General features: G+C 41.7%; 1 protein-coding gene across 2 annotated transcripts in view; it reads left to right on the forward strand.

Moving 5' to 3' along the window:
* The window catches only part of SND1 (staphylococcal nuclease and tudor domain containing 1), a 423196-nt gene that overhangs the window by 217195 nt on the left and 181754 nt on the right, over window positions 1-24247 (forward strand). For both annotated transcript variants that reach the window (XM_042923831.1, XM_042923837.1), the window contains one exon: window positions 13587-13697. In XM_042923831.1, the coding sequence (XP_042779765.1) occupies window positions 13587-13697 (111 nt within the window). The remainder of the gene's footprint in view (window positions 1-13586; window positions 13698-24247) is intronic.

The raw sequence follows: 24247 nt of genomic DNA on the forward strand, positions 1-24247 counted from the left end.
TTTTTATAGATACAGAAACTGGTACAGGCTTAGCTCCTTTACAAGAGTTTAAACAGCCAGAGAGCTGGGGTAAGAACCGAGATCCTCTGCCCTGAATCACTGCTCTGTGCCATGAGTTCTTTATGAAACAAGCTCATAATTGCTCTCTATGGCCGCAAAGGGCTGGAGGAAGTGAGAAACATTAAGTGGCTTTCACTATTGAAGAATAAATAAAAATGCTGTGTGTAACTTCTCTCAGAGAATTGATCAACATTTATTCTTAACATTTCTTTTTTTACCATATTCATCTGTTTTGCTGTGTTATCCTGTCTCTTCACTCATTTTTTATAATTTAGATGAAGATCCTTTTGCCCCATGAAAGTGTTGATATGAGATAATGTCTTGTGTTAGACCCTCCTTTAAAAAAAAAAAAAAGAGAAACTCAGCCACACTGTCAATGTCTTTTTAAGAAAGTCGGTTTCCTCTTGTGTGCATTTTGGAAAGCAAACAGACCAGATAAACTAAGCTAAAATGGAATGGTTATAGTTCCTAATGATAAATTTTGGACCTGTTAAGCATTTTACCACCTCTAATTTGTTTTTTGTTTGTTTGTTTGTTTTCATTAAAATGAATGTAGTTGGGACATCATTTTTGTTTAGAAACTCAAATGAAGTAACTGGTAGAGTATCTCTTTCACTAACAGCAGACCTACTTTACATTTACCCATGTTCATTCATTGTTAGAAGCACTTATAATTGATCCTTACACCTAAATGTAGTAATATCTTTATAACAGCATAGATACAGGTTTTCTTGACTTTAAAATATTCACCTTTCATATATTACATGCTTTAATATGTTTATGAACATTCCTAAACTAACTTTTATTTCTTCTCCCAGTGGCTGTATCCTCATTCCATCCATACCTAGCTTCTCATCTTCTCCTGCACTTCTCCTTTTCTTTAGCAAGGTGACTGGAACTGTTGGGTTACAGGTTGGTTGGGAACCTGAATTTAGTATTCAGGTTCAGATCACACCAATAAGTCCTTACCCAGCTAGTAGTGCAGGCAAGATAGAGTCGTCCTCCCTCCCTGAGTACCTAAGCAAAAGCTTAAGGATTAGTGCTGCCCCACCACCTGCCTTGGAATCTGTGAAGGGGTGACATTTGGATGATACAGTGGGACTCTGGGAAGAGAGCACCCTTGTGTGGCCTTTGTTGGGCCTACAGACTTCCGCAGGCCTTAGTACAAGCACCTACCTTTCACCCTAGGCTTTGGCTCCCAGGTTTCCTTGTTTAGAGGACACTGTGACCTGTGTAAGCCATGCTTAGGGACTTTGTCTTTAAACTCTTGGGAATGCAACTTCATGCTGTCAGTTAAATCCATTAAGGTGCTCTTGGTTGCAAGGAACAGCAGTAAGTTGTCCTAAAAAAGATGATAGGTTGGGAAGTTATGAGGAGCTAAGAAAACTGACCGAAGGCCAGAGCATCAGACTTGGATAATAAATGGGGATCAGGGCAGCTCCAAAGGGTCAAGAACCAAGAAACAGGGTAGTCTTTACTTTGGTGCAATGTGGCTCGAACACCATCATCATCTGCATGGGATGCTGCCCCAGGGGCAAGACACCATTGTAAATGAATTCTGATTGCCTCCTCTCCTTCGCATCACTCCCGAGGCAGGAGTCTGTAATTGACAGAGCCATTGTCAATGTTTTCATGCGCTGGCTGCTAGGGACATAGTAGGCATCTGATGATTTTCATCTTCCATGGTACAAAGTTCCAACAACGGTATATTGCTTTCTGTTAAAAGGGGATGGCAATTGTCTAACGTGTGAATATTTGTCTTTCAAACATGTATAAAGACCACGCACAAAAGTATGGAATGGCTGCGATCATCGTTTGTAGCAGGACCTCTTCTGGGTCAGTGAATTAATTCGTGAGTCCAGGACAGTGGTAGGGGAAAGAGCCCCCTGAGTGACTATACAAATTCAGTTAATGCCCCCCACTATTACCGAGGGAGTGAAGTTTGAGGACATTCGCACCATACACCTCTGTCCATGCCTCCCACACTGCTCTTTTGCAAAATGTTCAATTCTTAAGGGAAAGGGGAGCATAGAAAATAGGAGATGAAGAAAGCGTACTTAGGTTTACAATGTGCATTTTTACCTTGTGTTGGAATATATATTGAGAGAAAAGTCATCAGACATTTTGAATCATTTCTCCCTGTCCCCCCAAAAAAGTCCTCTGAATGCCTAGAAGACAATTATTATCATAATTGTACTTAATTATTATAATTAAATGTTTAGTATGTATTTTAGCTAATGTTAGTAATAGAGTGATCAATTTATAATATGTGGCTAGATTTTTTTTTAACGTTCGGCTAAATTTTGGAAATAGACTGAGAATCCGAAGGATCTTAGATGCCCATAGTGGTGGCATCACTCTCTGCATTTCTTTAGACAACCCATTTAAAAATATTCAGTTTCTCTCTGGGTCTGTCTTTATCTGTTTTTGGTGGGTTTTGGATTGGTTTATCTCTCTGGACATTTTTTGCTCAAAAATTCTATGACTCAGTTATTACTTTGTTTTCATCTAATGCCCACAGAACGCCCTGGGAACTCAAGAGTGAAATCAGTCAGCTAGCCAATAAATATTTATTAAGTGTCTACTAAGTGGCACATTTTGGACTGGTAAGGAATATGATCTAGTTAGGAAGACCAGATTCATACACAAAGGAAGAAAATAAGATACAGCGGTGCAAAGATGAGTGCAAAATGAGTGGTGCAGCCAACAGCATATAGACGGGGAGAATGCAAGACTCTTGGTAGCTAAAACGATTGAGCAGAAGATTGAAAGGCATTTAATGGAATAGGTGTAGAGAGATATACCAAGGCTCTGTTGCAGAATGCCTTTAATAGTCTGTGACCCGAGGGGTGCCTGGGTGGCTCAGTCGGTTAAGCGTCCGACTTCGGCTCAGGTCATGATCTCGCGGTCCGTGAGTTCGAGCCCCGCGTCGGCCTCTGTGCTGACGGCTCAGAGCCTGGAGCCTGCTTCGGATTCTGTGTCTCCCTCTCTCTCTGACCCTCCCCCGTTCATGCTCTGTCTCTGTCTCAAAAATACATAAACATTAAAAAAAAATTTAAAAAAAATAGTCTGTGACTCGAATCTGTGGCACTGTTTAGTCAAAGGAAAACGAATTGGAATAAAAAATCTGGCTTCTAGTCACGGCTCTGACATGTAGAAACAGGATTGTTTGTGGTAAGTCTGAAACTGTTTACTGTTTATACATATCATCTCTGCATTGCAAGCAGGAGTAGATTAACGTGCGTTAAAGGCCTATCCTATAGTGAACTCCCAGTAGATGTTCGTTAAATCCGAAATTATTTTGAGTGAAAATCAAAGAAATAGTTCTGTCATCTGATGCTTCTAGCATGAGGTCTGGGTAAGGTGGTTAGCAAGATCCTTTTCATCACTGAAATGCCAAGTCTCTGTGCATAGCCTTTCTTGGTTACAACTTGTCGCTTATGACCTTTATAAACTTTCTGTGCCTCATGTTTCTCATCTGCAAAATAGGGATGATGAGAGTTCCTAACCCATCAGGATTTTGTGACCATTAAGTGGTTTTAATAAATGTGTCAAGTGTCTTAGAATAGTACTAAAAACAGAGTCAGTCTCCTCTCTTTCCCTCTAACCATTTTCTTTCTCCTAACCCTCTCCTCCTCTTTCCTTCTCTCTCTCTTTGTGTCCCCCTTTTCTCCTTCCCCTCCATTATCATTGTTTCATATATGATAACTTAATATTTCTCCGTATTGGATATTTTCAAACAAAAGCTCTCTTATGATTGTGGTGGGCTTGAGAATGAGGATTATTCTCCAGACCTATGCTTTTAGAGGCTTCAGCGAGCACAGTGTTTGAAATTGGTGGGCACTGCAAGGGTGGCGGGGAGGGGGCGGTGATGTAAGAAGCCCAGGTGAGAGGCAGTGGGACCTGCAACTGGGGTAGAAAGAAAGGAAAGAAAGCATTCATTAGGGAAACTTTGGAGACTTGAGTTCAGTTTTGACAACTAATTTTATGTGGAAGTAAAAGACGTCAGGCCAAGGGGACTGGGAGTACGATGGCCCTACAGTTGGAGACGTTAGGAGAATGAGCTGATTTAGTAGATTTTAGAAAAGCTTAATCTGGGGAAGGGAGTGTTATTTTTGAAATGCTGAGTTTTACATGGTGATGAATCATATGAATTCACATGTCCTGTGGATAGTTGGAAATGTAACCGCATGGCATATTTAGCATTGAGGGGACCAGTTTGGCTGGACTGCGAGTACATATTTGTTAGACAGTTTATTTTCTTCAAGCCAGATCCAATATTTAATTGCTTAATTGTTTTTGAAGGATCTGTTTATCTCTTGGGAAAGAAGCATGCTTGTCTCATAGAGGGAGTGTAACTTTGGGTACATACTCCATGTTCTGTCCTATAGTTGAAGGGAGATTCAGAAAAGTCCATGCATGCAGTTTCTGTCTATTAAACAGACATTTTTTTTCTTCACTGTTCTTCTTGTCTTATTTTGAGGGTTGCAGATTGGGGAAAATATTAGATATTTAATGGTGGACATCATTTTATTTTAACTTATACTTAATATGCCCCTCATACGTCATCCAAGGTTCATCATCGTCCCAACTTCCTCAGAAATGACTGGTAAGCGCAGCGATACTCAGAGGAGCTGGCATAATAGAGTATAATACCAGTTTTCCTTGTCTTATAAAGCCGTAACCATGATATTGCTGAGTAAATGAAACTATCACGTAAGAGGTGGCAATAAGATGACAGTTATTGAAGAAATCCCGGGGGGAGGGGGGTGCAGAATAAAATTGTCTATTTAGTAAGCATAACTATTTTATGTAACTATTTGATGTTACGCTTCTTCCCCCTCCTTTTCTAAATCACTTTGACCCATATTTTTCAACACTCTTCTCTCCACTAGCCAGAGTTACAAAGTGGGTTACATGTTTAATTCTACTGCTTCCAAGTATATTTCTGTTGTATTTTCCTAGCTGTTAGTTATTCTTTCAGGAGATCGAGACTAGGTATGATCTTGTGTAGGGCATGAGTGCAAATAAGGCAATGGGCATGATAAGGCTCAGACACGTTGAAGTAGAGAATTACCTATTCTTGACAGGTTGAATATGAAGTGACATCTCTTCATCCCCCACTTTTGAAACCCTGGTCCCTAGATAGCTTTGCTTCTATTTTTCTTCCTAAATCGAAGAGTACTTACTGTTGGTTGCTCATTGAAACATGGCTGAAGCTCTGAGAGGCCCCTCTGAAGGTAGAGAGGCTTTGTCAGCACTCAGGAGTAAGCCTGTTATTAGTAATGAAGTTTTGATGGATGTGTGCTGTGGGCATTCAAGGACTTACCTGTCTACAAAACAGTAATTTATTCATGGAATGATCTTTGTTCTTTTTCTTTCCCCTCTGTCTTCCCTTTCTCCTTCCCTCCCTCCCACCCTCCCTCCTTCCTTTCCTGTCTTTCTTTCTTCCTTTCTGCCAGCCTTGTTTATGGGCCTTCTTTGGTTTCATTTGAATTATGTATCCTTTTGAATTCTTCAAACTGAAGTACGTCTCTATCAGTGTTCACTCTTTCCTTCCGCATCCTCCTCCCCCTGAGGAAGAATGATTAGTATTCATTAAAGTATAAAGAAAACACAGTCGTTCCCAAGAGTTCTTGATTTTCATATCTCAACTCTAGTCTTTAGAAAATGCTCTCATCGGCAGAACAGTTGTGTTTAGAACCTGTACATAATCTGAATGCTCATTAAATGTGAACTAAAACTTATCAGAGAGTTTTGTTCAGAAGAGTGAGTTGTTTTCCTTCATTTGCTTCTAGGGTGTTCAGGTCAGTCCCATTCCATAGTTGGTCGTGCTTGAGTCTGGCTTGCTTCTCTGTGGGTCACGCTGTGTCTTATGTTTCACATAACCACAGCTGGGTAGGTGGATCTCAGAGTCTGGACCAAGGATGTCAAATCTTAAGACTCCAGGTACCTTAATATAGCCCATGATAACCACTGCTTTTCTCCTCATTTCACCCTCATCTCTGGCTAAGCCTGTCTAGGGACATCGAGGCATTTGAATCTTCCTCTTTGTTCTCAATTTGTGTCATGAATTCTGAGAAAGTCTCTAGCCACTCTTCAGGTCCTTTGGTGGTCATCCTGGTAACAGGACTTTTTAAACAGAAAAAGGAGCCTTTGAGAGTAAAATGATTAAAAAATCTATTTTAGTTATTTTTAGAATTACATTAGTTCAAAGGGGGAGTGAAAAAATAGGGAATATGGTAGGAGAGAGATTTGGTAAATCTATAAAGGATGTTGTGCCACCTCAGATGTTTCTAATTATTGATGCTTCTAAAACAGAATCTCCTGTCTACATATGCTGCTTGGTTATGTGGGAAGTGCCTCCTGGATGTATTTTAAGAAAAATGTGGATGTGGGGTGCATCATTGTTCCAGATTCATGGGACCTCAGTCATTGGAGATTGGAGGATGAAGGACTGTGGGTGCAAGGGGCAATGTGTGATCCATTGGAGACTTACTTACGAGTTTTCAGAAGCTACTTGTTGCTCTGTAAGACTTTTTCCTAGTTTGAGGCCTGGTTGAAAAACAGTAACATGATAAAAGAGACCTATTCATTGCCCATTGTCTGTAGATGCCTCTCATCTAGAATTTCACTCTTGCCCTTTATAGCCGTATTTTGTCAGCCTATAAAAACTAAGTCTATCTCAAGCCTGAAATTGTCAGGTTCCTGCCTCAAAGGGCATAGATATTAGAGGTCTTAGTGTGAACTTGTAAAGAAGATCTAAAGGGAGCCTGGCTTTTGGGCCTGTTAGCCATTAATCATTTTCCCCACTTCTGCACTATCTTTTAGAGTGGAGAGCCAACCATAGGATTAAAGGTGGACCTAATATTCTGAAGAAAACAGATTTCTCATCCTTGCTGCTTTCTGCCTACGTGTTAAATCCTGTGGTGACCTCTCCCTCCTTCCTCTTTTCTCTTACCTGTTTGCAAAGAAAGACGTCAGCACCCTTTAACTTCTCTGTGGTTCTGCCCCACAGTAGAACATCCCTATGTAGCTGAGGAAAAGTGAGATGTGCCATCTGGTATGTTAGAAATCAATATTGGAACCCTGTCAGCCGGGGATCTCCATCCCAGCACTTACGAGAAAGCCTGTCTTTATGGCAGAGGTACAGCCAATATGAAAAGAACGTGAAGGCAGTTTTTTGGCTTTAAGACATTGGACTCTTTGAGGGGTCATGGGGTGACAGGGGGCCAGGCGACATGCCTGATGTCTTGTTGCATCCATGTTCTCACAATGAATAGCCATGGGGTGCATGTTGTGCTCAGTTTATGAAATTTGACTACAGGGCCTTGAAGTTACTGTAAACATTGTATGGAAAGTGTGTGTGTGTGTGTGTGTGTGTGTGTGTGTGTGTGTGTGTGTGTGAGAAATATGAACCTTTGACAACATTGTGACTTTTGTAAATGAATTGAGCTGTTGATTATCTTTCAACCCTTTGTTTAGCCTTGACTAGAATATAGTGTAGAGCCATTTCTTTATAGGCTTACATTATTCTGGATATGCGTCCACGTGTATGTTTGCTTTGAGGAAAATATTCCACTTTTGCAATCGCCATGGACAGCTCAGTGACTGATAAAATGTAGATGTTTTCTAAGTGGTAAATGTTAAGCTCCAACAGCTAGATGAAGATCTGTGAGCCAGAGCCATTGAGAGTTATCTGTTATTCCTGTTCAGATGCATGCATGTGAGCAAGTGTATGTAATGGTATTACTGTCCATGCCCACTCTTGAAGTACTTACCCATGTAAACCCAGGTTCTGTTTTGGGGGATTTTGTTTTGTTTTATTCATTAAGAAAATTATTTTTTAACTTATTTTAGAGAGAAAGCATGAGTGGGGGAAAGGAGCTGAGAATGGGGGGGTAGGGAGAGAGGAAGAGAGGGAGAGGGAGAGGGAGAGAGAGAGGGAGAGAGAGAGAGAGGGGGAGAGAGAGAGAGAGAGAGAGAGAGAGAGAGAGAGAGAGAATCCCAAGCAGGCTCCACGCTCAGCACAGAGCCCCATGTAGGGCTCAATCCCATGATCCTGGGATCATGGCCTGAGCCCAAATCAAGAGCAGGTGCTTAACCCACTGAGCCACTGAGGTGCCCCACCCAGGTTCTGTTTTATCAAGTGATGCATTCCCTTTAAATTAGTTCTACTGTTAGGACCAAATCCTGGAAGTCACAGAATGTGTGAGACAGTGTATGTATGTATGTATGTATGTATGTATGTATGTATGTATGTATATAGCAAAGGTTATTCATATAAATAAAACTGTTAAGGATAATGGAATACAGGTTTCTTGCTGTCAGAAGAAAAGGAAGAAAATGAAAATGAATGCTGTAGTGTTAGGAGTAGGATTGTTGGTATCTTTGTAAACTCCTGGTATATTAGTTCAGGTTCTCTAAAAAGCTGATGCCAAGACAGAATTAGACATGAAAGAGGTTAATTGGGGAAGACCCTTTTGAGGGAAAATGGGAAGGGAGCTGAAAGAGGCTGGGAGTGCCATCAGACTGCAGTGCAGGTCTAATCTCTGTGGCAAAGGGTGCGAGGAAAGGAAGGTTGAATTGGAAAAGTCTAATTGGCCAAGTTCTAAGAGAGTTACCATAAAGCCAACAAGGAGTTCTCAAGCCAGAGTTGCCATCAGAGGAGTCCCACATCTCTCAGCAATAGGCCTGCCTTGGTATCTGCTGTGCTCAGTCTAGGAGCAGCTGGTGGGAAGCATAGCCTTAGCTGAAACAGTGATGGATTTCAGAGCACAGCAGCTGGGACTGTCAGTCAATTACACTTCCTGCAGTTAGAGATCCGAGAGGCACATTTTCATGACTGCCGCACATGGTTTTCAGTAGTTATAGATTGATATAGAAATAAATGTATAGAAATAAAGATGTGAATGTAGGCTATTTAGATAAATGGCTAATTTCAGAGCTGCAGAAAACCGTACAAGATAAGCCTGGAATATGTTGTTCTACCAGAAATCAAGGAAGTACTCAAGGAATGATGGGGGTGGAGGCATGTCCATAGGAAACAGAAACCAGCTTGACATGGCCCCCACTGGCCAAATTGGAAATAATTTCAGCATTACAACAAATAATGATAGTAATGGATTATGACTTTAAATGAAATGATATTCCATGACATTGTATTGATATAATTAAACAAATGAATAACTTGGGAGTTTGAGGGATGAAAATTACATAATTCAAAGGGTCTCCTCAAAAAATACCTATCAATTATAAACAGAAAATGAGTAACTACAGTGGCGAAACCTGATAATACCCTAACTGTGTGATCAAAGTGAACGTTGTCAGTAAACTATACATTTCATAGGAGGCCAAGGGAACAGAACAGTACATCCATCACTTCTGTGGTATTCCTGCCAAAACTGCATCACTTGTATCTGATCACAAAGAAATATTGGACACACCAAAATAACTGACCTATACTCTTTAAAAGTGTTAAGGCCTTGGGGTAGCCTAAGAAAGATTAAGGAACTGTTCTAGACTAAGGAGACATGGATCTTTCCCCCCACCAAGTATTCCATTGGAATAATTGGCAAAATTTGAGTAGAGTTTGTGGATTAGGTGGCAGTGATGTGTCCTTCTTTTCATTTCATGTTTTGACTTTGTAGGAAAATATCCTGGTTTGTAGGAAGTGCACACTAAAAGTTTTGAGGGTGAGGGTATAACAGGTTGGTTACTCTCAAATGGATCAAAGGAGGGCATTTCTTTGTTACAGCGAGTCCAACTTTCCTGTAACTTTGTTTCAAAATTACACACATAAACACTGCTAAGTTGGGACATTCTTAAACAATTATCTGACTTATCAGTGTCTTGGGGTAGGGGCTAGGCAAAATGTCATCAATTATAAACTACTGTAATTCAAATCTGCTTTTGAAGAATCCTCTTCTCATGTGTAGGCCTAGAACACCTGTTCACCATGTTGGCAGAATATAGTACCCGGTGGTTTCAAATGTATCTTACAATGGGAAAGCGTGAGCTTTTTGCAACCTGTTTACTGTGGAAACAAGTGGGTAGGGAAGATGTCAACTACCTGGGGACCTTTTGAGAAAGCCTGTATGTGAGGCCTATGTTGCTTGTGTTTGTATCAGGAATACCCGATCATGCCTGATGGAGATGGTTCACTATTACCAGAATATAAATTTATCTTTTAGTTTGAAGAAGCGTTTCGGTCCCAGCACTAATTCCTTGTATTTCTAGCTGATACAGAGAGATGATTTCCTGTTAGACTTCCAAGGCTGTTAGGTCCCTTTTTGTATGCTGATTGTGAATTATCCATTCGAGCCAGACATGTGTAATTGGAGTAGAATTACTGATACACTCAAGAAAGCAGAACTTATAAATTTGTCTAAAGCAGCCTAATGCCATAGCACACAATTTAATGTTCTCTTTTTTCCACTGGGCAACTGATGAATACACCAGTGTCAGGTTATGAGCCATCGTTGGCCAAGGGGAAAATCTCCGGACCTTTCATTAGTGGCCAAAAGAAGTGAATGAGAGCATCAAGTACATGGATCTAGGCTAATTCCATTTTTTTGTCTCTCTCCCTCTCATTCTCTTTAATTTCAAATTTTAGATAATGGGGAGGAGAAAGACAAAAGCTAGTAAGGCACATAGAAAGCTTTTGTCCTTAACTCTATGCAAGGCAAGCATGGCTAATAGATGCTTAGGATAATAATTTTCCAGGGCTATATTTCCGAAGTGATTAGGTGTTTTTCTGATAATCCAAATGGTATCTCAACATTTTCAGGAGGTATTAAAATAAAATTAAATGTGATTTTGCCACATTTAAGAAGTTATCCCGGGGTGCCTTTGTGGCTTAGTCAGTTAAGCACCCGACTTCGGCTCAGGTCATGATCTCGCAGCCTGTGGGTTCAAACCCTGCTTCAGGCTCTGCGCTGGCAGCTCAGAGCCTGGAGCCTGCTTCGGATTCTGTGTCTGCCTCTCTCTGCCCCTTCCCTGCTCCTACTCTGTCTCTCAAAAATAAATAAAAGATAAAAAAACAAATAAATAAAAAGTTATCCTAAGTAAACTAAGTTCATTCAGGAAATATTTACTGCCTACTTTATGCCAAGTATTGTACTAGACACTTGGATACAGAAATATGCAGCCCTTGCCCTCTTAGACCTCCTAATTTAGAAAGGAAGATAGACAGTCAATTTATAATTGTAAGATGGTGTAATGAATTCTCACAAGGGAGCACACACCAAGAAAAAAATACATTTGATGTTATTTTCACATGCTTGGCTTGTAGTAAATACCCAACAATGACAGCTGTTATTATTTCATGTGCTTTTACTCTCCTTGCTGCTCACTAATCACCAGCACCACTGTCCCTTCAGGAGAAATCTGTAATTAGGGATAAGAAGTGAACAGAATGTAGCTACTAACCCTCTAAGCTGTGGAGAGAAGGGAAAGGCTGGTCGTGGGCAGGCTGTGGAGTGGGAATCTGAGGCCTTACCTGGTTCATCTAAGAATGTCTGTTAGCTGATAGGTTACAGAAGGGAAGGTTTGTGCCCTTGGTTCTCTGCTGGCTGTGCAGGTACTCAAGTTCAGTTCTGTAAATTGATTTGAACAGCAGTAACACGAGTGGATCATTAAACATTTGTACTGTTTTGCTTTGTTTCTCTATCTCTTCATGTAGAAGTGTATTTGTGTGAATCTCTTCTTGCCTGTTCAGTCATTCCAGCTTTCTTCTCCAAACCCTGTGTGTTGACTATAAAATGTGAATGCGCTGTAGTTCAAAATGCAGTAACAAATAGGTGTTTGTTCTTCAGGCATTTCAAATCCCCAAGACCTCTCAACCTGCCACAGGTGGGGGTGTCCCCGTTCTCCTCTCTGGCCTGTGGGTGGGTGGAGCCACCCTCCTGCCCTTTTGGGGGCTTTCTGGTAACACCCTCAATTAATTCTCACCATATAGCAATACCTACAGCTGCTGACTCTGGGCTGTTGGCATTCTCCATGCAGCCAAACCCCACTCTGTGATAATGACAGTGTGTGCCAGCACGCTTCTGCAGTGACTCAGGAGACAGGGTGGCCAGCAAAGCAGCCTCTTTGTGGGAGTGGATTTTGAGAAGTGCTAATTCCGCGGCGGTTTGGAGATATTAATATCGTGCTGGCAGTAGATAAACAGGCAGCAGAGGGGCACATAATGAGAGAGAATCAGCCATAGCATCTTTTCCTATTTTCTCTACCCTCACATATTCTGTTCTTCTTTTAAAAAAGTAATTTCCTGGGTTTCGATGAAGAGAGCCCTTCAGTGGCTTAAATATGCACATAGGGTGGTTAGTCCAGTCACCAGCATCTCGAGTCTGAGGTTCTAAGAACACCAGTGTGTTAAGAGTTAACTACGTTTCCAAACAACACTAGATCCTAGCATATGGTACGGTAGCCTATTGCTTACCCTACCTCCTCCCTGAAGGGCAGTCAACCAGATGGTTTGAGTGGGGCCTTTGGTGTAACTATGACAGGCACAAAGGAAGATATAACCACCACTCTCCCCCAACAGTATCATGCCTCTTGTCTTCCAGTGCTGGCTACAGGTAATTTTTGAAAATTCGGTTTTGCAGTTTGCAGCTTGTTTTTGCTTCACATCAAAGGTTCCTTTCCAGCTTGGGGAGGAACCAGGCGGATCTGCCGCATTAGTTGTCTGAGCGTCATTTCCAGTGTACGCTCTAGTTAGAGTACGAACCACGTGACACCTCGTATTCTACTGAAGAAAAGAGGATTCAACACATTCGAGAATTGCTTGAAGCAGGAGTCTACTTAGAATATTCCTGTAGTCCTAAAAGGACTTTTATCTGGAGAATTGCTCCAAAGCTGCTCATCTCAGATTTTACATGTTTTGCTTTATTTGTTCCCCCATCTCGTGCCATTTCTTCATAATGGACTCTCATTCCACCACAGTAACCCTCCTTCCCAAATCCATTCATAGCCTTACCTTCTAGAAGCCCCCTTTAGTGGGAGAACCACTGTCAGGAGTTCTGAGGAGAAGAGAATTACTGGGGGTGTTATGTTAAACTAACTTTTCTAACATTGCCAAGCTGGAATAAGGCATTTTCTAGTTATACTATAGGCTAGAAAGGAGATTTTAAGAAATTTAGGTCATGCTTTTATGTGTTCTGTTTTTTATCTGTGTGCTTGATATTTTAGAGCAGACTTTTCTTGAGGGTAGTGGCTTGTTTATAACATTCTGTAAATAGCCCTGTCTAATGTGGGCTTTTTACAGATATTTTCTGCTGGTTCTTATGTATGGATTGATATAGCATCTGACTGTAGTAACCAGAAAGATGCTGAGCTAGGGAACTTTGTTATTCTACCTTTCATTTGGATTTCTAGCCTTAACAACTCACTGGTCTTGAAATCCTTGGCTTCTCCCTCCCCGTGTCAGGATGCGTTAAGACCTCCAGGTGCTAACTGTTATTATTTCTGTTGACTGAGCCCCATGTGTACCTCTAGTGCTCACTGACCTATCTTTTCTGTTGCAGAAACATTGCTGAGGCCCTCGTCAGCAAAGGCCTAGCCACAGTGATCCGATACCGGCAGGATGATGACCAGCGGTCCTCGCACTACGATGAACTGCTTGCTGCAGAGGCCAGGTGAGATGAGTAATTATTAAAGTGAACACAGTGGGACCCACAGCCCCACTTTTTTCTTTCCCACTATCCTGCCCATCCCTGAGCAGAATGTAATGGCAAGCAATATGCTGGGAAAGCTTATAGTATGCTTTTATCCCAGTTTTTCCCCATCAGAAGAAAAGGGGCACCCTTGAAATGTGCTGTGTAACCTTGATGAAGTACTACTTGGGCCTCCGTTGTTTTTAAATCTGCAAAATAAGCATATATCAGATATGATCTTATTTAGATGTAAAATGACTCCTAGGTGAGAACATAATTGTATAAGATATTTTTACCACCACCATCCTGTCATTCCCTGGGACTAACAATGAATCTCCGCCTCTGTGTGCAGGACATTTGCCTCAGGTTCTTACCTCCAGAGACCTCTGCTCCCCAGCCCCTCCCATTTATCACCTCTCAACCTTTTGTCATGTACAAAGGAAATGAAAACATTTATTAGGAAATGAGTTTTGGTTTCACACTTCTGACAGCTGGCAGGAGAGCACTTGAGAAGCCTTGTGACATTTTACTCTTGTCCTTGATCCCTGTGGCCGGTTGCCCCAAGCACATGCGTACTGCTCAGAGTTATTTCTTACCAATGACATTGCTTATGGCTCTTACTCACAGAGACTTCTGTCACTGGGTGGTGCTGGTAGTTTAGTGATTCCCAGATTTCCCAGGAAAGAGCAAAAAACGAGCTTCTCTCGGTGAACTGACTTGGGTAGTTCAGCAGACTGTTTGGTCTCAAACAAAATACAGCCCATATTTCAAAGAGGTGCATGCCGCACTCAGCCACTTACTTAGTTCTAGAAGTTTGGTAGTTACCAGGCTGTGCTCTACAGTTTGAGGGGGAATGGGTTTGGGCACATGTTATCTACACTTCAGACTTCGTCATTGAGATCACTTCTTTTGCTCTTTGGCCCAGAACATTGCCCTGATGTGTGACATTTACCTCTAACACTGTGTCACATCCTGATGGATAGAGCATCTGTCGAATGTCACACAGAATGTCAGCTAAGAAATCAGTCTGTCAGACTGTTGTGGCGTTTTGGATTCTTTCTTGTGGGCTTTTCCCAATAGGCCCTGTCTAAAATCTGATTCACGAACACAAAGAGTTCAGCGAAAACACCGATATCTTTGGTTATTTAAGGTACTTTAATGGCCAGCATAAAATAACATGATATATGGTCCATAATTGGTGTTTCTCTTAATCCTTCCTCACTTCCTCCTCCTTGACCTGCCTATATTATCACTAAGGCAGCCTGGCTGAAAGAACCCATAGGGGGAAATGTGGCTTCATATCTCTGAGTACTATTTGATAACCTAGCTCTTCTAGGAAATGGACAGTAATTACACTGAACTTTGGTGGGACTCGGAGGGTGAGTCTGTGCTCAGCCTACATGGGTGGGCTCAGCCAGGCCTAGTGGTAACTTGAAAAATAGATTTATGGATTCCCAGCATAGCAAGAGCACTAAGCAACACAGTAGGATCTAGACTCCTGTTTTCTGCCCCTGGGTCACTCTGCCACTAGTGAATATTTGTGACAGGCAGATAGATAGACATGAAAATAATTTGCATAGATGCTCTGGAAAGGGAGTCCACAAGAGGCTTTCTGTTTCTTTTTATTTATTTTTTTTTTTTTACCTTTTTTTTTTTTTAAAGTAAGCTATACATACCCAATGTGGGGGCTTAAACTCACAATTCTGAGATCAGGAGTCGCATGCTCTACCAACTAAGCTAGCCAGCTGCCCTAACAAGCTTTCTTACGCTGTTGGAAATAGCTACGTCATGCTAGTTTAATGAGTATGCATAGATGGTGACATTTGTACAGATTATGTTGTAAATATTTTCAGTTTTTATTTAAATTTCAGTTAACATACAGTATAATATTAGTTTCAAGTGTACAATATAGTGATTCAACACTTCCATACATCACCTGGTGCTTGTCACAAGTGTACTCTTTAATCCCCATCACCTATTCAACACACCCTCCCACCCACCCACTCTGCTCACCATCAGTTTGGTCTCTGTAGTTAAGAGTCTGTTTTTTTGTTTGCCTCCCTCTTTCCCCCACCCCTTTGCTCATTCATTTTGTTTCTTAAATGCAACATATGAGTAAAATCCTATGGTATTTGTCTTTCTCTGACCAATTTTGCTTAGCATAATACTCTCTAGCTCTCGCCATGTCATTGCAAGTGGGAAGGTTTCATTCTTTTTATGGCTGAGGGATATTACATCGTGTATTTGTCCACCACTTCTTCATTCATCAATCATTGGACACTTGGGCTGTTTCCATAACTTGGCTGTTGTAGATAATGCTGCTCTAAACATCAGAGTGCATGTATCCCTTTGAACTAGTATTTTTGTATTCTTTGGGTAAATACCTAGTAGTGTAATTGCTGGATTATAGGGTAGTTCTGTTTTTAACTTTTTGAGGAACCCTCCATTCTGTTTCCCAGGATGGCTGCACCAGTTGGCATTCCCGCCAACAGTGCAAGAGGATTCCCCTTTCTCCACACCCTCACCAATACCCGTTGTTTCTTGTGTTGTTGATTTTAGCCATTCTGACAGGTGCAAGATGATCTCTGTTTGTAGTTTTGATTTACATTTCCCTGATGATAAGTAATGTTGAGCATCTTTTCATGTATCTGTTGACCATGTGTTTGCCTTCTTTGGAGAAATGTCTATTCGTGACCCTGCCCATTTTTTAATTGGATTGTTTGTTTCTTGGGTGTTGAGGATAGTGAAATTTTTTAACTTTGAGGTTTTAAGAAGAAAACAGCCTCTTTAGCACTCATTTTAAGCGGGATCAATGTAACAACATGCTTGTCTGCTAAAGCAGTGAGCAGCCTAGAGATAATTGTGTTGAGCCATTGCTTTCAGACTGATGGTAGAAAAACTGGCTTCGGGGTCATTGCAGTGTTGCAGGTTGAGTAAACAGAGAGGAATTAACCACTTCCCCAAACCTGTGAGGCACTGCCATAAGGCAGTACAGACCTCATAAAAAATTAGGAGAAATGGCCAGCGTGAACTGTGAGTCTTCCTTTAAAGCCGTATTGTTAGCGAGCCCCAGGAGGGCGGCCCTGTGCCATCTTCTAGACACTGACTCCCAGCGAGGTGAATGAAGATCCGAGAAAGACTGGAACACCTGCCAGATGGGAATGGGGGTTTTGTAGCTATTAAAAAATAGTTTCAGTGCAGAACGTACCTTCCCCCCTTTTTAGTGGTAGAGTTGACCCCGCTTATTTAAGACCACCTGTTTTCTGGCACTCCGCTTTATTTTAGTTTGCTTTCGCTTTGAAGCACTCCCTTCCGCCATGATACTCTCCCCATGTTGCCTTAGCGTTCTTACTTGGTTCTGTCACGATACAGCATGTCAGAGCTCGTTTTACATGCTTCTGCTGCCCCTTATCCTGCCTGTCCATTGAATATTATCTGTGGGTAAGGTTATTTTCCCCTAGATAGATTAGCTGTTTTTCCAGTTGAACTCTGCCTTATAATTTTATGCCCTTGTCTATGCAGATCCTCCACCTCCCTCCTTAGTGTCCTCTGCAGATCTCATTAGTGAGATGTTTACTCCTTTCCTGGGCCCTGAATAGAACCCCTAAACAAGAATGGCTTCGGTGTTGACCTCGAGTCTCTCACCGTATGGACTGTCACTTAACTGTCTTTTGATTATCACCCTTCAGCTACTTTTTAGTCTTTGGTGATTGTCTGCTGAACCCAGCCAATTTGAATTAATTTCCCAAGTCCAATTTCTTGAGGTACTGTATCTAATGCTTTAGCAAAGGCCAAATTAGTAACATCTGCTATATTCCTATCAGTCTTTCATCCTGGAACTTGTTGGGTAAATAATATGTGGGCGAAGGTAACGAAGCAAGGCCAGTACTTTATGTTAGCCCTTCCCCACGAGGGTGTTGACTCCAACAGATTACTTTGTCCCTGACCCCTGGCGTCCTGTCCCCGGGGCTGTCACTAGTGGTATTGGCAGTGGCACACAGTGCTCTTCCTTGGACTTTGCTTTCCACGGCACTGCTTGGCCATTAATCCTTTTAGAGAAGCATAAGCTTTGGGGAAAGGGCAGCCTGCTAAATCAGTGGACTCCTTGGGTCAGCGCAGCGCAGGAGTTGATGAGCTTTCTCGGGGCTCTGCAGGCACTGCTTTCCCGGCAAGGGGGTATATTCTGCAATCCTTCCTCAGACCATCTGATTGGAGCTCAGGGAGTGATGTGTTATGTGCGTCCTGGGAAGCCAGGAAAGAGAGAGAGGAAGAAGAGTTTGAAGTTTGCCTGTCGCTTTCAGACCTGTCCACCTTACCTGCCAGAAACAGGCTCACACCACTTAGGCAACTGTGTTCAGTGTGCCGACCCTTTGAGGCCCCTTCATTCACATGCCTCTCAGCCTTTGGGAAACCCTCATTATGTCTCAAATCCCTGGCATATTTGGAGGAAAGCACATCTTTTTTGTTGAAAGGATGAATAAACCCCTAATCCCAATAGGCACCTTCCTTTCCACTTTAGTTGTCTGTCATCGGCTGCCTCCTCCCTCATTACCTTGTGTCCTGGCAAGATAAGGTTTTGGCATTTTGCTGGTACTCTCCCACCTCGCTTCTCTCATGGACTCCATTGAAAAATTGTTGATTTTTTTCCCCCAGAGTTCTAAGAGCTCCAGTGTGTGTGCTTCGTGTTTTTAATTTAAAAAAAAACAAAAAAAACCCCTTATATACAGCTGACCCACACTTTGTGTTGACACTCCTGTACTTGGTTCCCCCTATTAGGGTCCTCGTATGGGCTCCTTTGAGAGTCTGATGCATCATTTCTTTTCAGCACCATCCTAATTTTTCATCCCCATATTGACTTTCCAACATTTTCTGTTCCCATTTTATTTCAGTATTTCTCACTCAGCTGGCTCCCTGAATTACTTGGCTTGATGGGTGTTCTAAACTTAAGGTGGGACTTTTGACTCCTTCAGAGAATCTGTCTCGTATCCTTTTGAGGTATTTCCAAGATACTGAGTCATTATTGGGACCCTTCTCATTTTCTCTCCTATTCTAGCTTGTGTATTTGATATGACACATCCAGTTTAATTTGAAGTGGGCCAGAATGTGAATTTCCTTAGTGTTCTAAGAGGTCTTCCAAGTGGGGTTTTGCTGAGCTTGTTATGGGCACTGAAGATGAGCTGGTAATGCTTGGAGTCGCATCAAAGCCTGGCTGTGTGCCTTGTTTTCCTTGGATGTCCAGACCCGGAGGATATCATCTGTGTACACTCTCCTAAAGTTACCAGTAACTTTATTTAAAAATGTAATATTTTAAAATTTCCTAGAAACTGTTAGAATCTGCAGCTTGTGGCAGGAAAACACAGAAGTTATGTTAGCTCAGTGTTGGGACTTTATTCCTTTAAGGCACCTTTTACTTCTAAGATTTTGTAATTTCAACATAAGGATGTATATATTCAGAAAAGAAATTGATGCCCTGGCTTGACTGTTGGAAAGCAATTGCATCGAACAGTCTAGTGTCTGAGCAGACTTAAATGAATTTAGATTCATTCTGGACATACATAATGAGGTTAGGGTTATCTCGGGAGAAGAAAAAAGGGCAGGCTCTCCCTTATCTTTCGGTGTGTATTCTCTGTCTCACCCGGCACACTGCAGACTTAGAAACCTGGCGCTGTCCCCGTCGTTGAAAGGCGAGCACAGCCTGCCCCCGCTGCAGCTCCGCCGGGGCTCCCTGTCTCCCCAGTCTCCACACGGACTCATTTTTCTCATTGAACAAACCTTGCAACATGCCCTTGCCTCAAAAATGAAAACAAAACAGCTAGTGCTCCTGCCTTGCTGACTTTTGCACGTCTAATCTCCAAACCCCATAAACACCAGCCCTTGATTAAAATCCTATCCAATAGCTTTTGTGTTTGCCTAGTATGGTTGACAGCTCCCTCCCTGTTGCAGACTTCTCTCTCCTTGAACCTCTAGGAAATCTGTGCTGGCATTGCCATCACAGACCGGTCAGAAGGCTAGAACTTGCTCTTTCCTGGGCCAATATCAGTTAGCCATTTCAGAGAGAAACTGAAGTAACATTCTCTCTGGGTGATGCAGTTACTGGGGGCTGAGAGGGGCTTACTAATGTCCGTGCATCTCCACTGAAGGGCTTTCAGTACCACTGACAAGAACCGCAGGTACCACAGGAGCTGCAGGTCTCCTACTCCTGATTTAACCGTAGCAGCTCCACTTTTTCCCTGACTTATAGGAGTTTTTTCCCAAAAATTTTGATAGGTGAAAAAAAGAAATTTTCAGCTGTTTCTTGGAAAAAATACAAAACTTTTGGACAAGGTCCCTTCTCTCTGTATGTTTAATTTAGCTGGCATTTACAGTATTGGTTCTGAATGAAATGTGAAGACTTAACTCACCAGCACTTTCCATTGCTACGTTAAAACCTCTGGCTTTAGGATTTTGAAATGGAAGAGCTCGGCACTGCTGGTTTGACACAGTTCCGATTTGTTAAATCTCTTAATAAAAATCAAGTTTCATCTCTATACCAATCCAGTGAGAAAATTGATGTTGAGTTGTATGTTTTGAAATTTTAAAACTAATAAATCCTATCACAGTGTATAGATTATATGAGTTAACCAGTTCTCGAAGAAAACAAATCATTCCTCTCCTGGGAATAGTTGTTCAAGGCAGGTTTATCTTGGATGTGATGGCTTTGCATTCATTTCTTCTCTCCATTCTCATTTTCTTGAGTATATCCTGGGTCCCAGGCATTGGGGATAATAGTAATGAAGAAAAAAGATAATAGACTCAAGCCTTACAAAGCATGTAATCTCAGAGGGACCGACGTTAAATAACTTTAATAATACCTCTGGATATTGCGATTTTCCTATTTCTTCTCTTTTCCTCCTGTTTTCTTAGCCCCTCCTCTTTTCTCCCTGTCCGTTATTAACACTGCCTGCCTTACATCTTCTTTTATTCTATCTCTCATTTCTATTAAATTTTCCCATGAGAGCATTTCCCTGAAATTCATCTCTTCTATCCAGCCTCTGTTCTTATCTTTTTGATAGTTTAATGGTACAGCTTTAAATAAACCAAGATTTCTCACTTTCAATCTAATGACCTCAACAAGTGAAAATTTCTCTTTGAATAAAACTAGGTCCTACTGAATATTGTTAGAAACAGAGCTTCGATTGAAAGTTTTCTTCTTTCCTTTACTGTTTAATCGTAGAATTGTGTAATCGGGGTGTCGTTGGGTTTTTAGCCCGAGTATCCTAGAAAGCTGGAGCCAGGTGAATGATCTGTACTCCCCACTCAGCTGCACTACGTCATGCCTGTGCAGGTTGGAGGCCAGCACAGAGAAAGGGGCTGCTCTTTCTCCTCAGTATCCTAGCGGCGTCCTTTCTTTTTTGACCCTGGAAGTATACACCCGACTACATGTTGTTTTTGCAGTTAGGTGTCATGGTTATGAGGTTGTTCGTGGGATTCAGCACATGTCAGTTGGGGGGTGGTTCACTGTTGGGGAATAGGGTAGACTTGCTATTACAAGTAGATGCCGGAATGGAAAATGCATGAAAAGAACTGGTGTGGGGAAGTGATTTGACGATACAGCAGAATGTGGGGAAATTTAGCTTTTCCCTTTCTTCAGAGAAGATGATGCACTCAACATCCAAATAGCAGTAATCAATCTGCATTTAAAGCAACACAAATGGCTACTTCGAGAGAGCTGTGTTTCCAGATAGTTTTCTCCCTCAGGATATTAGGAGGATCTGCTCAGCCTCTTTATTGTATCCTTCTCTTCCCTCCCTGCCCCCAGTTCCTTCTGGTAGAACTCAAGCTGTGAGATATCTTGATGACCACTGTGAGGGGTTGGGGACGGTTGGAACCCATTAGGGGTTTTTTTTGCTATGTTATACACAAAGCCCCGGCTGGTTCTACAGGTCAGGGTCAAATAATGAACTCATAATAAATCTTCCTCGCCCAGTCTTGGCTGTAATCCTTGGTGTGCTCTGGTTATATTCATTCAGAGGAAGTTCTGGAGTTATCTTTCTAGGTAATCCGATTTGTCTGCACATACCACAGAGTGGCTTACCTTCTCACTGTCCTCTTGGCTAAGAGGCTCGTGCTCCTTTCACACAACACCTAAATATATGGTTTCAAAATATGTTTCAGACATATTTCAAAAAAACATTTGAAGATTATTTTATTGGAAATGTAATTTTAATCCAAAATGAATTGTAACAGTAAAGTGAGAACACTTGACATTGACCCTTGACTCTTTCGAATGCCTTACAAGTTGACTCCCTAACCCATTGGTTCTCAAAGTATGATCTTCCAACCTGCAATGCCATGCTCACTTAGAAACTTTTTATAAAGGTGAATTTACAGACTTACCCAAAATTTCCCCCACCCCAGACCTATTAAATCAGAAACCCTGGAGTTGAGTCCCAGCAATCTCTTAGAACATACACCTTGGGTGATTGTGGTACACACTAAAATTTGAGAAGCACTGCCCAATTCCTGACCACTGTAAAATAAGTCGAAATAGGTGTCCTTTTATGGAAGATTAATAATCTTTATTATAATTGGAATTAAGATCATGGTTCTCAGTAATAGAGAACAAGCCAGGGAATGGAGAAGCTTTGGATTCCTTTGGATTCCGCTGCCTCGTAGGGCCTTCTCTGTGATCACAGCCGTCCTTGTTCTCCGTCAAGCCAGGTAAACAGCTGCCTGTTCCCTTCGACTCTTGTCTCTGTCCCCTTCCTCATACTCTGCATTCATGGCTCCTTAATTTGATTCCTTCAGGGTAGCCTCCACCAGCTCTTGGCTAATTTAATGTGAAGTCATCTTGAGGGTTGCTGTGCTTTGCTTGATTTGGCTCATCTGCAATGTCAGGTGGTTGAGTGGGTTGGAGAGCTGAGTCTCTATTACCAACATCCCTATCCTACTTTTGCTCTAATCCTTGGAAATCTCTCAGGATGACTGTAGTTGGAATAATTAATCACTGATACATCAATGTGCAGAATTTTATAGCTGCTTGTGAAGAGGAAATCTGCTTCATAGTTTTCTTTGCAGGATTCTTTGCATCTAAATTTCTTATAAACTCTCTTGTGCACTTTTGTTTTATCTTGGGCTGCCCCTGACTCTCCCCCTCCAGCTTTGGGCACAGAAGTTCAGAAGAATTACTTCCCATTCCTCTTGCTTCTGCATCAGGTTCAGAGAGCCAGATCTCTAGTGGAACAGCAATGAATCTTTCCTAGTAGGTCCCAGTAAATGTAGCTCACATTGGAAAAACCATTTTCTAAACAGTGAGTCTGTTGCTTTTCACTCAGTCAAAAGACACATTAAAGCTTTCTCTGATTTTTTTTTTTTTTCATGTTACAGTGACAAATATTTCATCAAGTACATTGGGGATAAAAACAAACACATGGTTTCGTGGGGATCTGGATGAGCAATTAAATCATTACAAATATAGTTGTAAGAGTGGAGATAAGGTAGGTATCTGGGAGGCATAGGGAAGAAGCACCTAAATCAAAGAGGTCTTATCCCCTGAGTCCATGAGGTGAGGCATGTTATGCTGGTTCACCTTTTGGCAAAAGGAGATGGAAACCACTATCAATATTTGTTGCCTAATGACACAGTGTATGTGTCCACTTGTATGAATTTATCCTAAAGAATGATTGGGCAAGCACCCAACAGTTTATTTAAGTTATTCCTGGGGCACCTGGGTGGCTCAGTCGTTGAGCCTCCGACTTCTCAGGTCATGATCTCACAGCTTATGAGTTCGAGCCCTGTGTCAGGCTCTCTGCTGACAGCTCAGAGCCCGGAGCCTGCTTCAGATTCTGTGTCCCCCTCTCTTCTGCCCCTCCCCTGCTTGTGCTCACTCGCTCTCTCTCTCTCTCTTTCTCAAAAATGAAAAGAAAAAAAATTTTTCTAATTTTAAAGAAAAGTTATTTCTCATGACATCATTTATAATAGTATTATATTCACATAAGCAGCTAGCAATAGGTGATCAATTAAATTATGGAGTTTGCATCCATGTGATGAATTTATCTTCAGCGATTAAAATGATGTAAAAAGTAACATAAGGAAGTATTCATTTCGTTATCATTTCTAGCAGAAAAAAGAGACTACAAAACTATTCTGCAGTTTTCTTTCTTTTTTAATGTTAGTTTTGAGAGACAGAGCATGAGTGGGGGAGGGGCAGAGAGAAGAGAGAGACATAGAATCCAAAGCAGGCTCCAGGCTCTGAACTGTCAGCACAGAGCTGCACGCTGGGCTCGAACTCAGAGACCACGAGATCATGACCTGAGCTGAAGTCAGATGCTTAACTGGCTGAGCCACCCAGGTGCCCCTGTTCTGCAATTTTCTTAAAAGTATAAGTGGATGGGTGTGTGTATCAGCACTTAGAAACTATGTCAGTGGTGCTTCCATCTTGGAATAAAATTATGGATCGTTTCACCAGTTTTTATTTCTAATGGCCATGTATTGCCTTTGTGATCAAGAAAGTTTTAAAAGCAGTTATCGTTGGGGCAGTTTTGAGCTGTCAT

This window comes from Panthera leo, chromosome A2 (assembly GCF_018350215.1).
Source record: "Panthera leo isolate Ple1 chromosome A2, P.leo_Ple1_pat1.1, whole genome shotgun sequence".
Classification (NCBI taxonomy): domain Eukaryota; kingdom Metazoa; phylum Chordata; class Mammalia; order Carnivora; family Felidae; genus Panthera; species Panthera leo.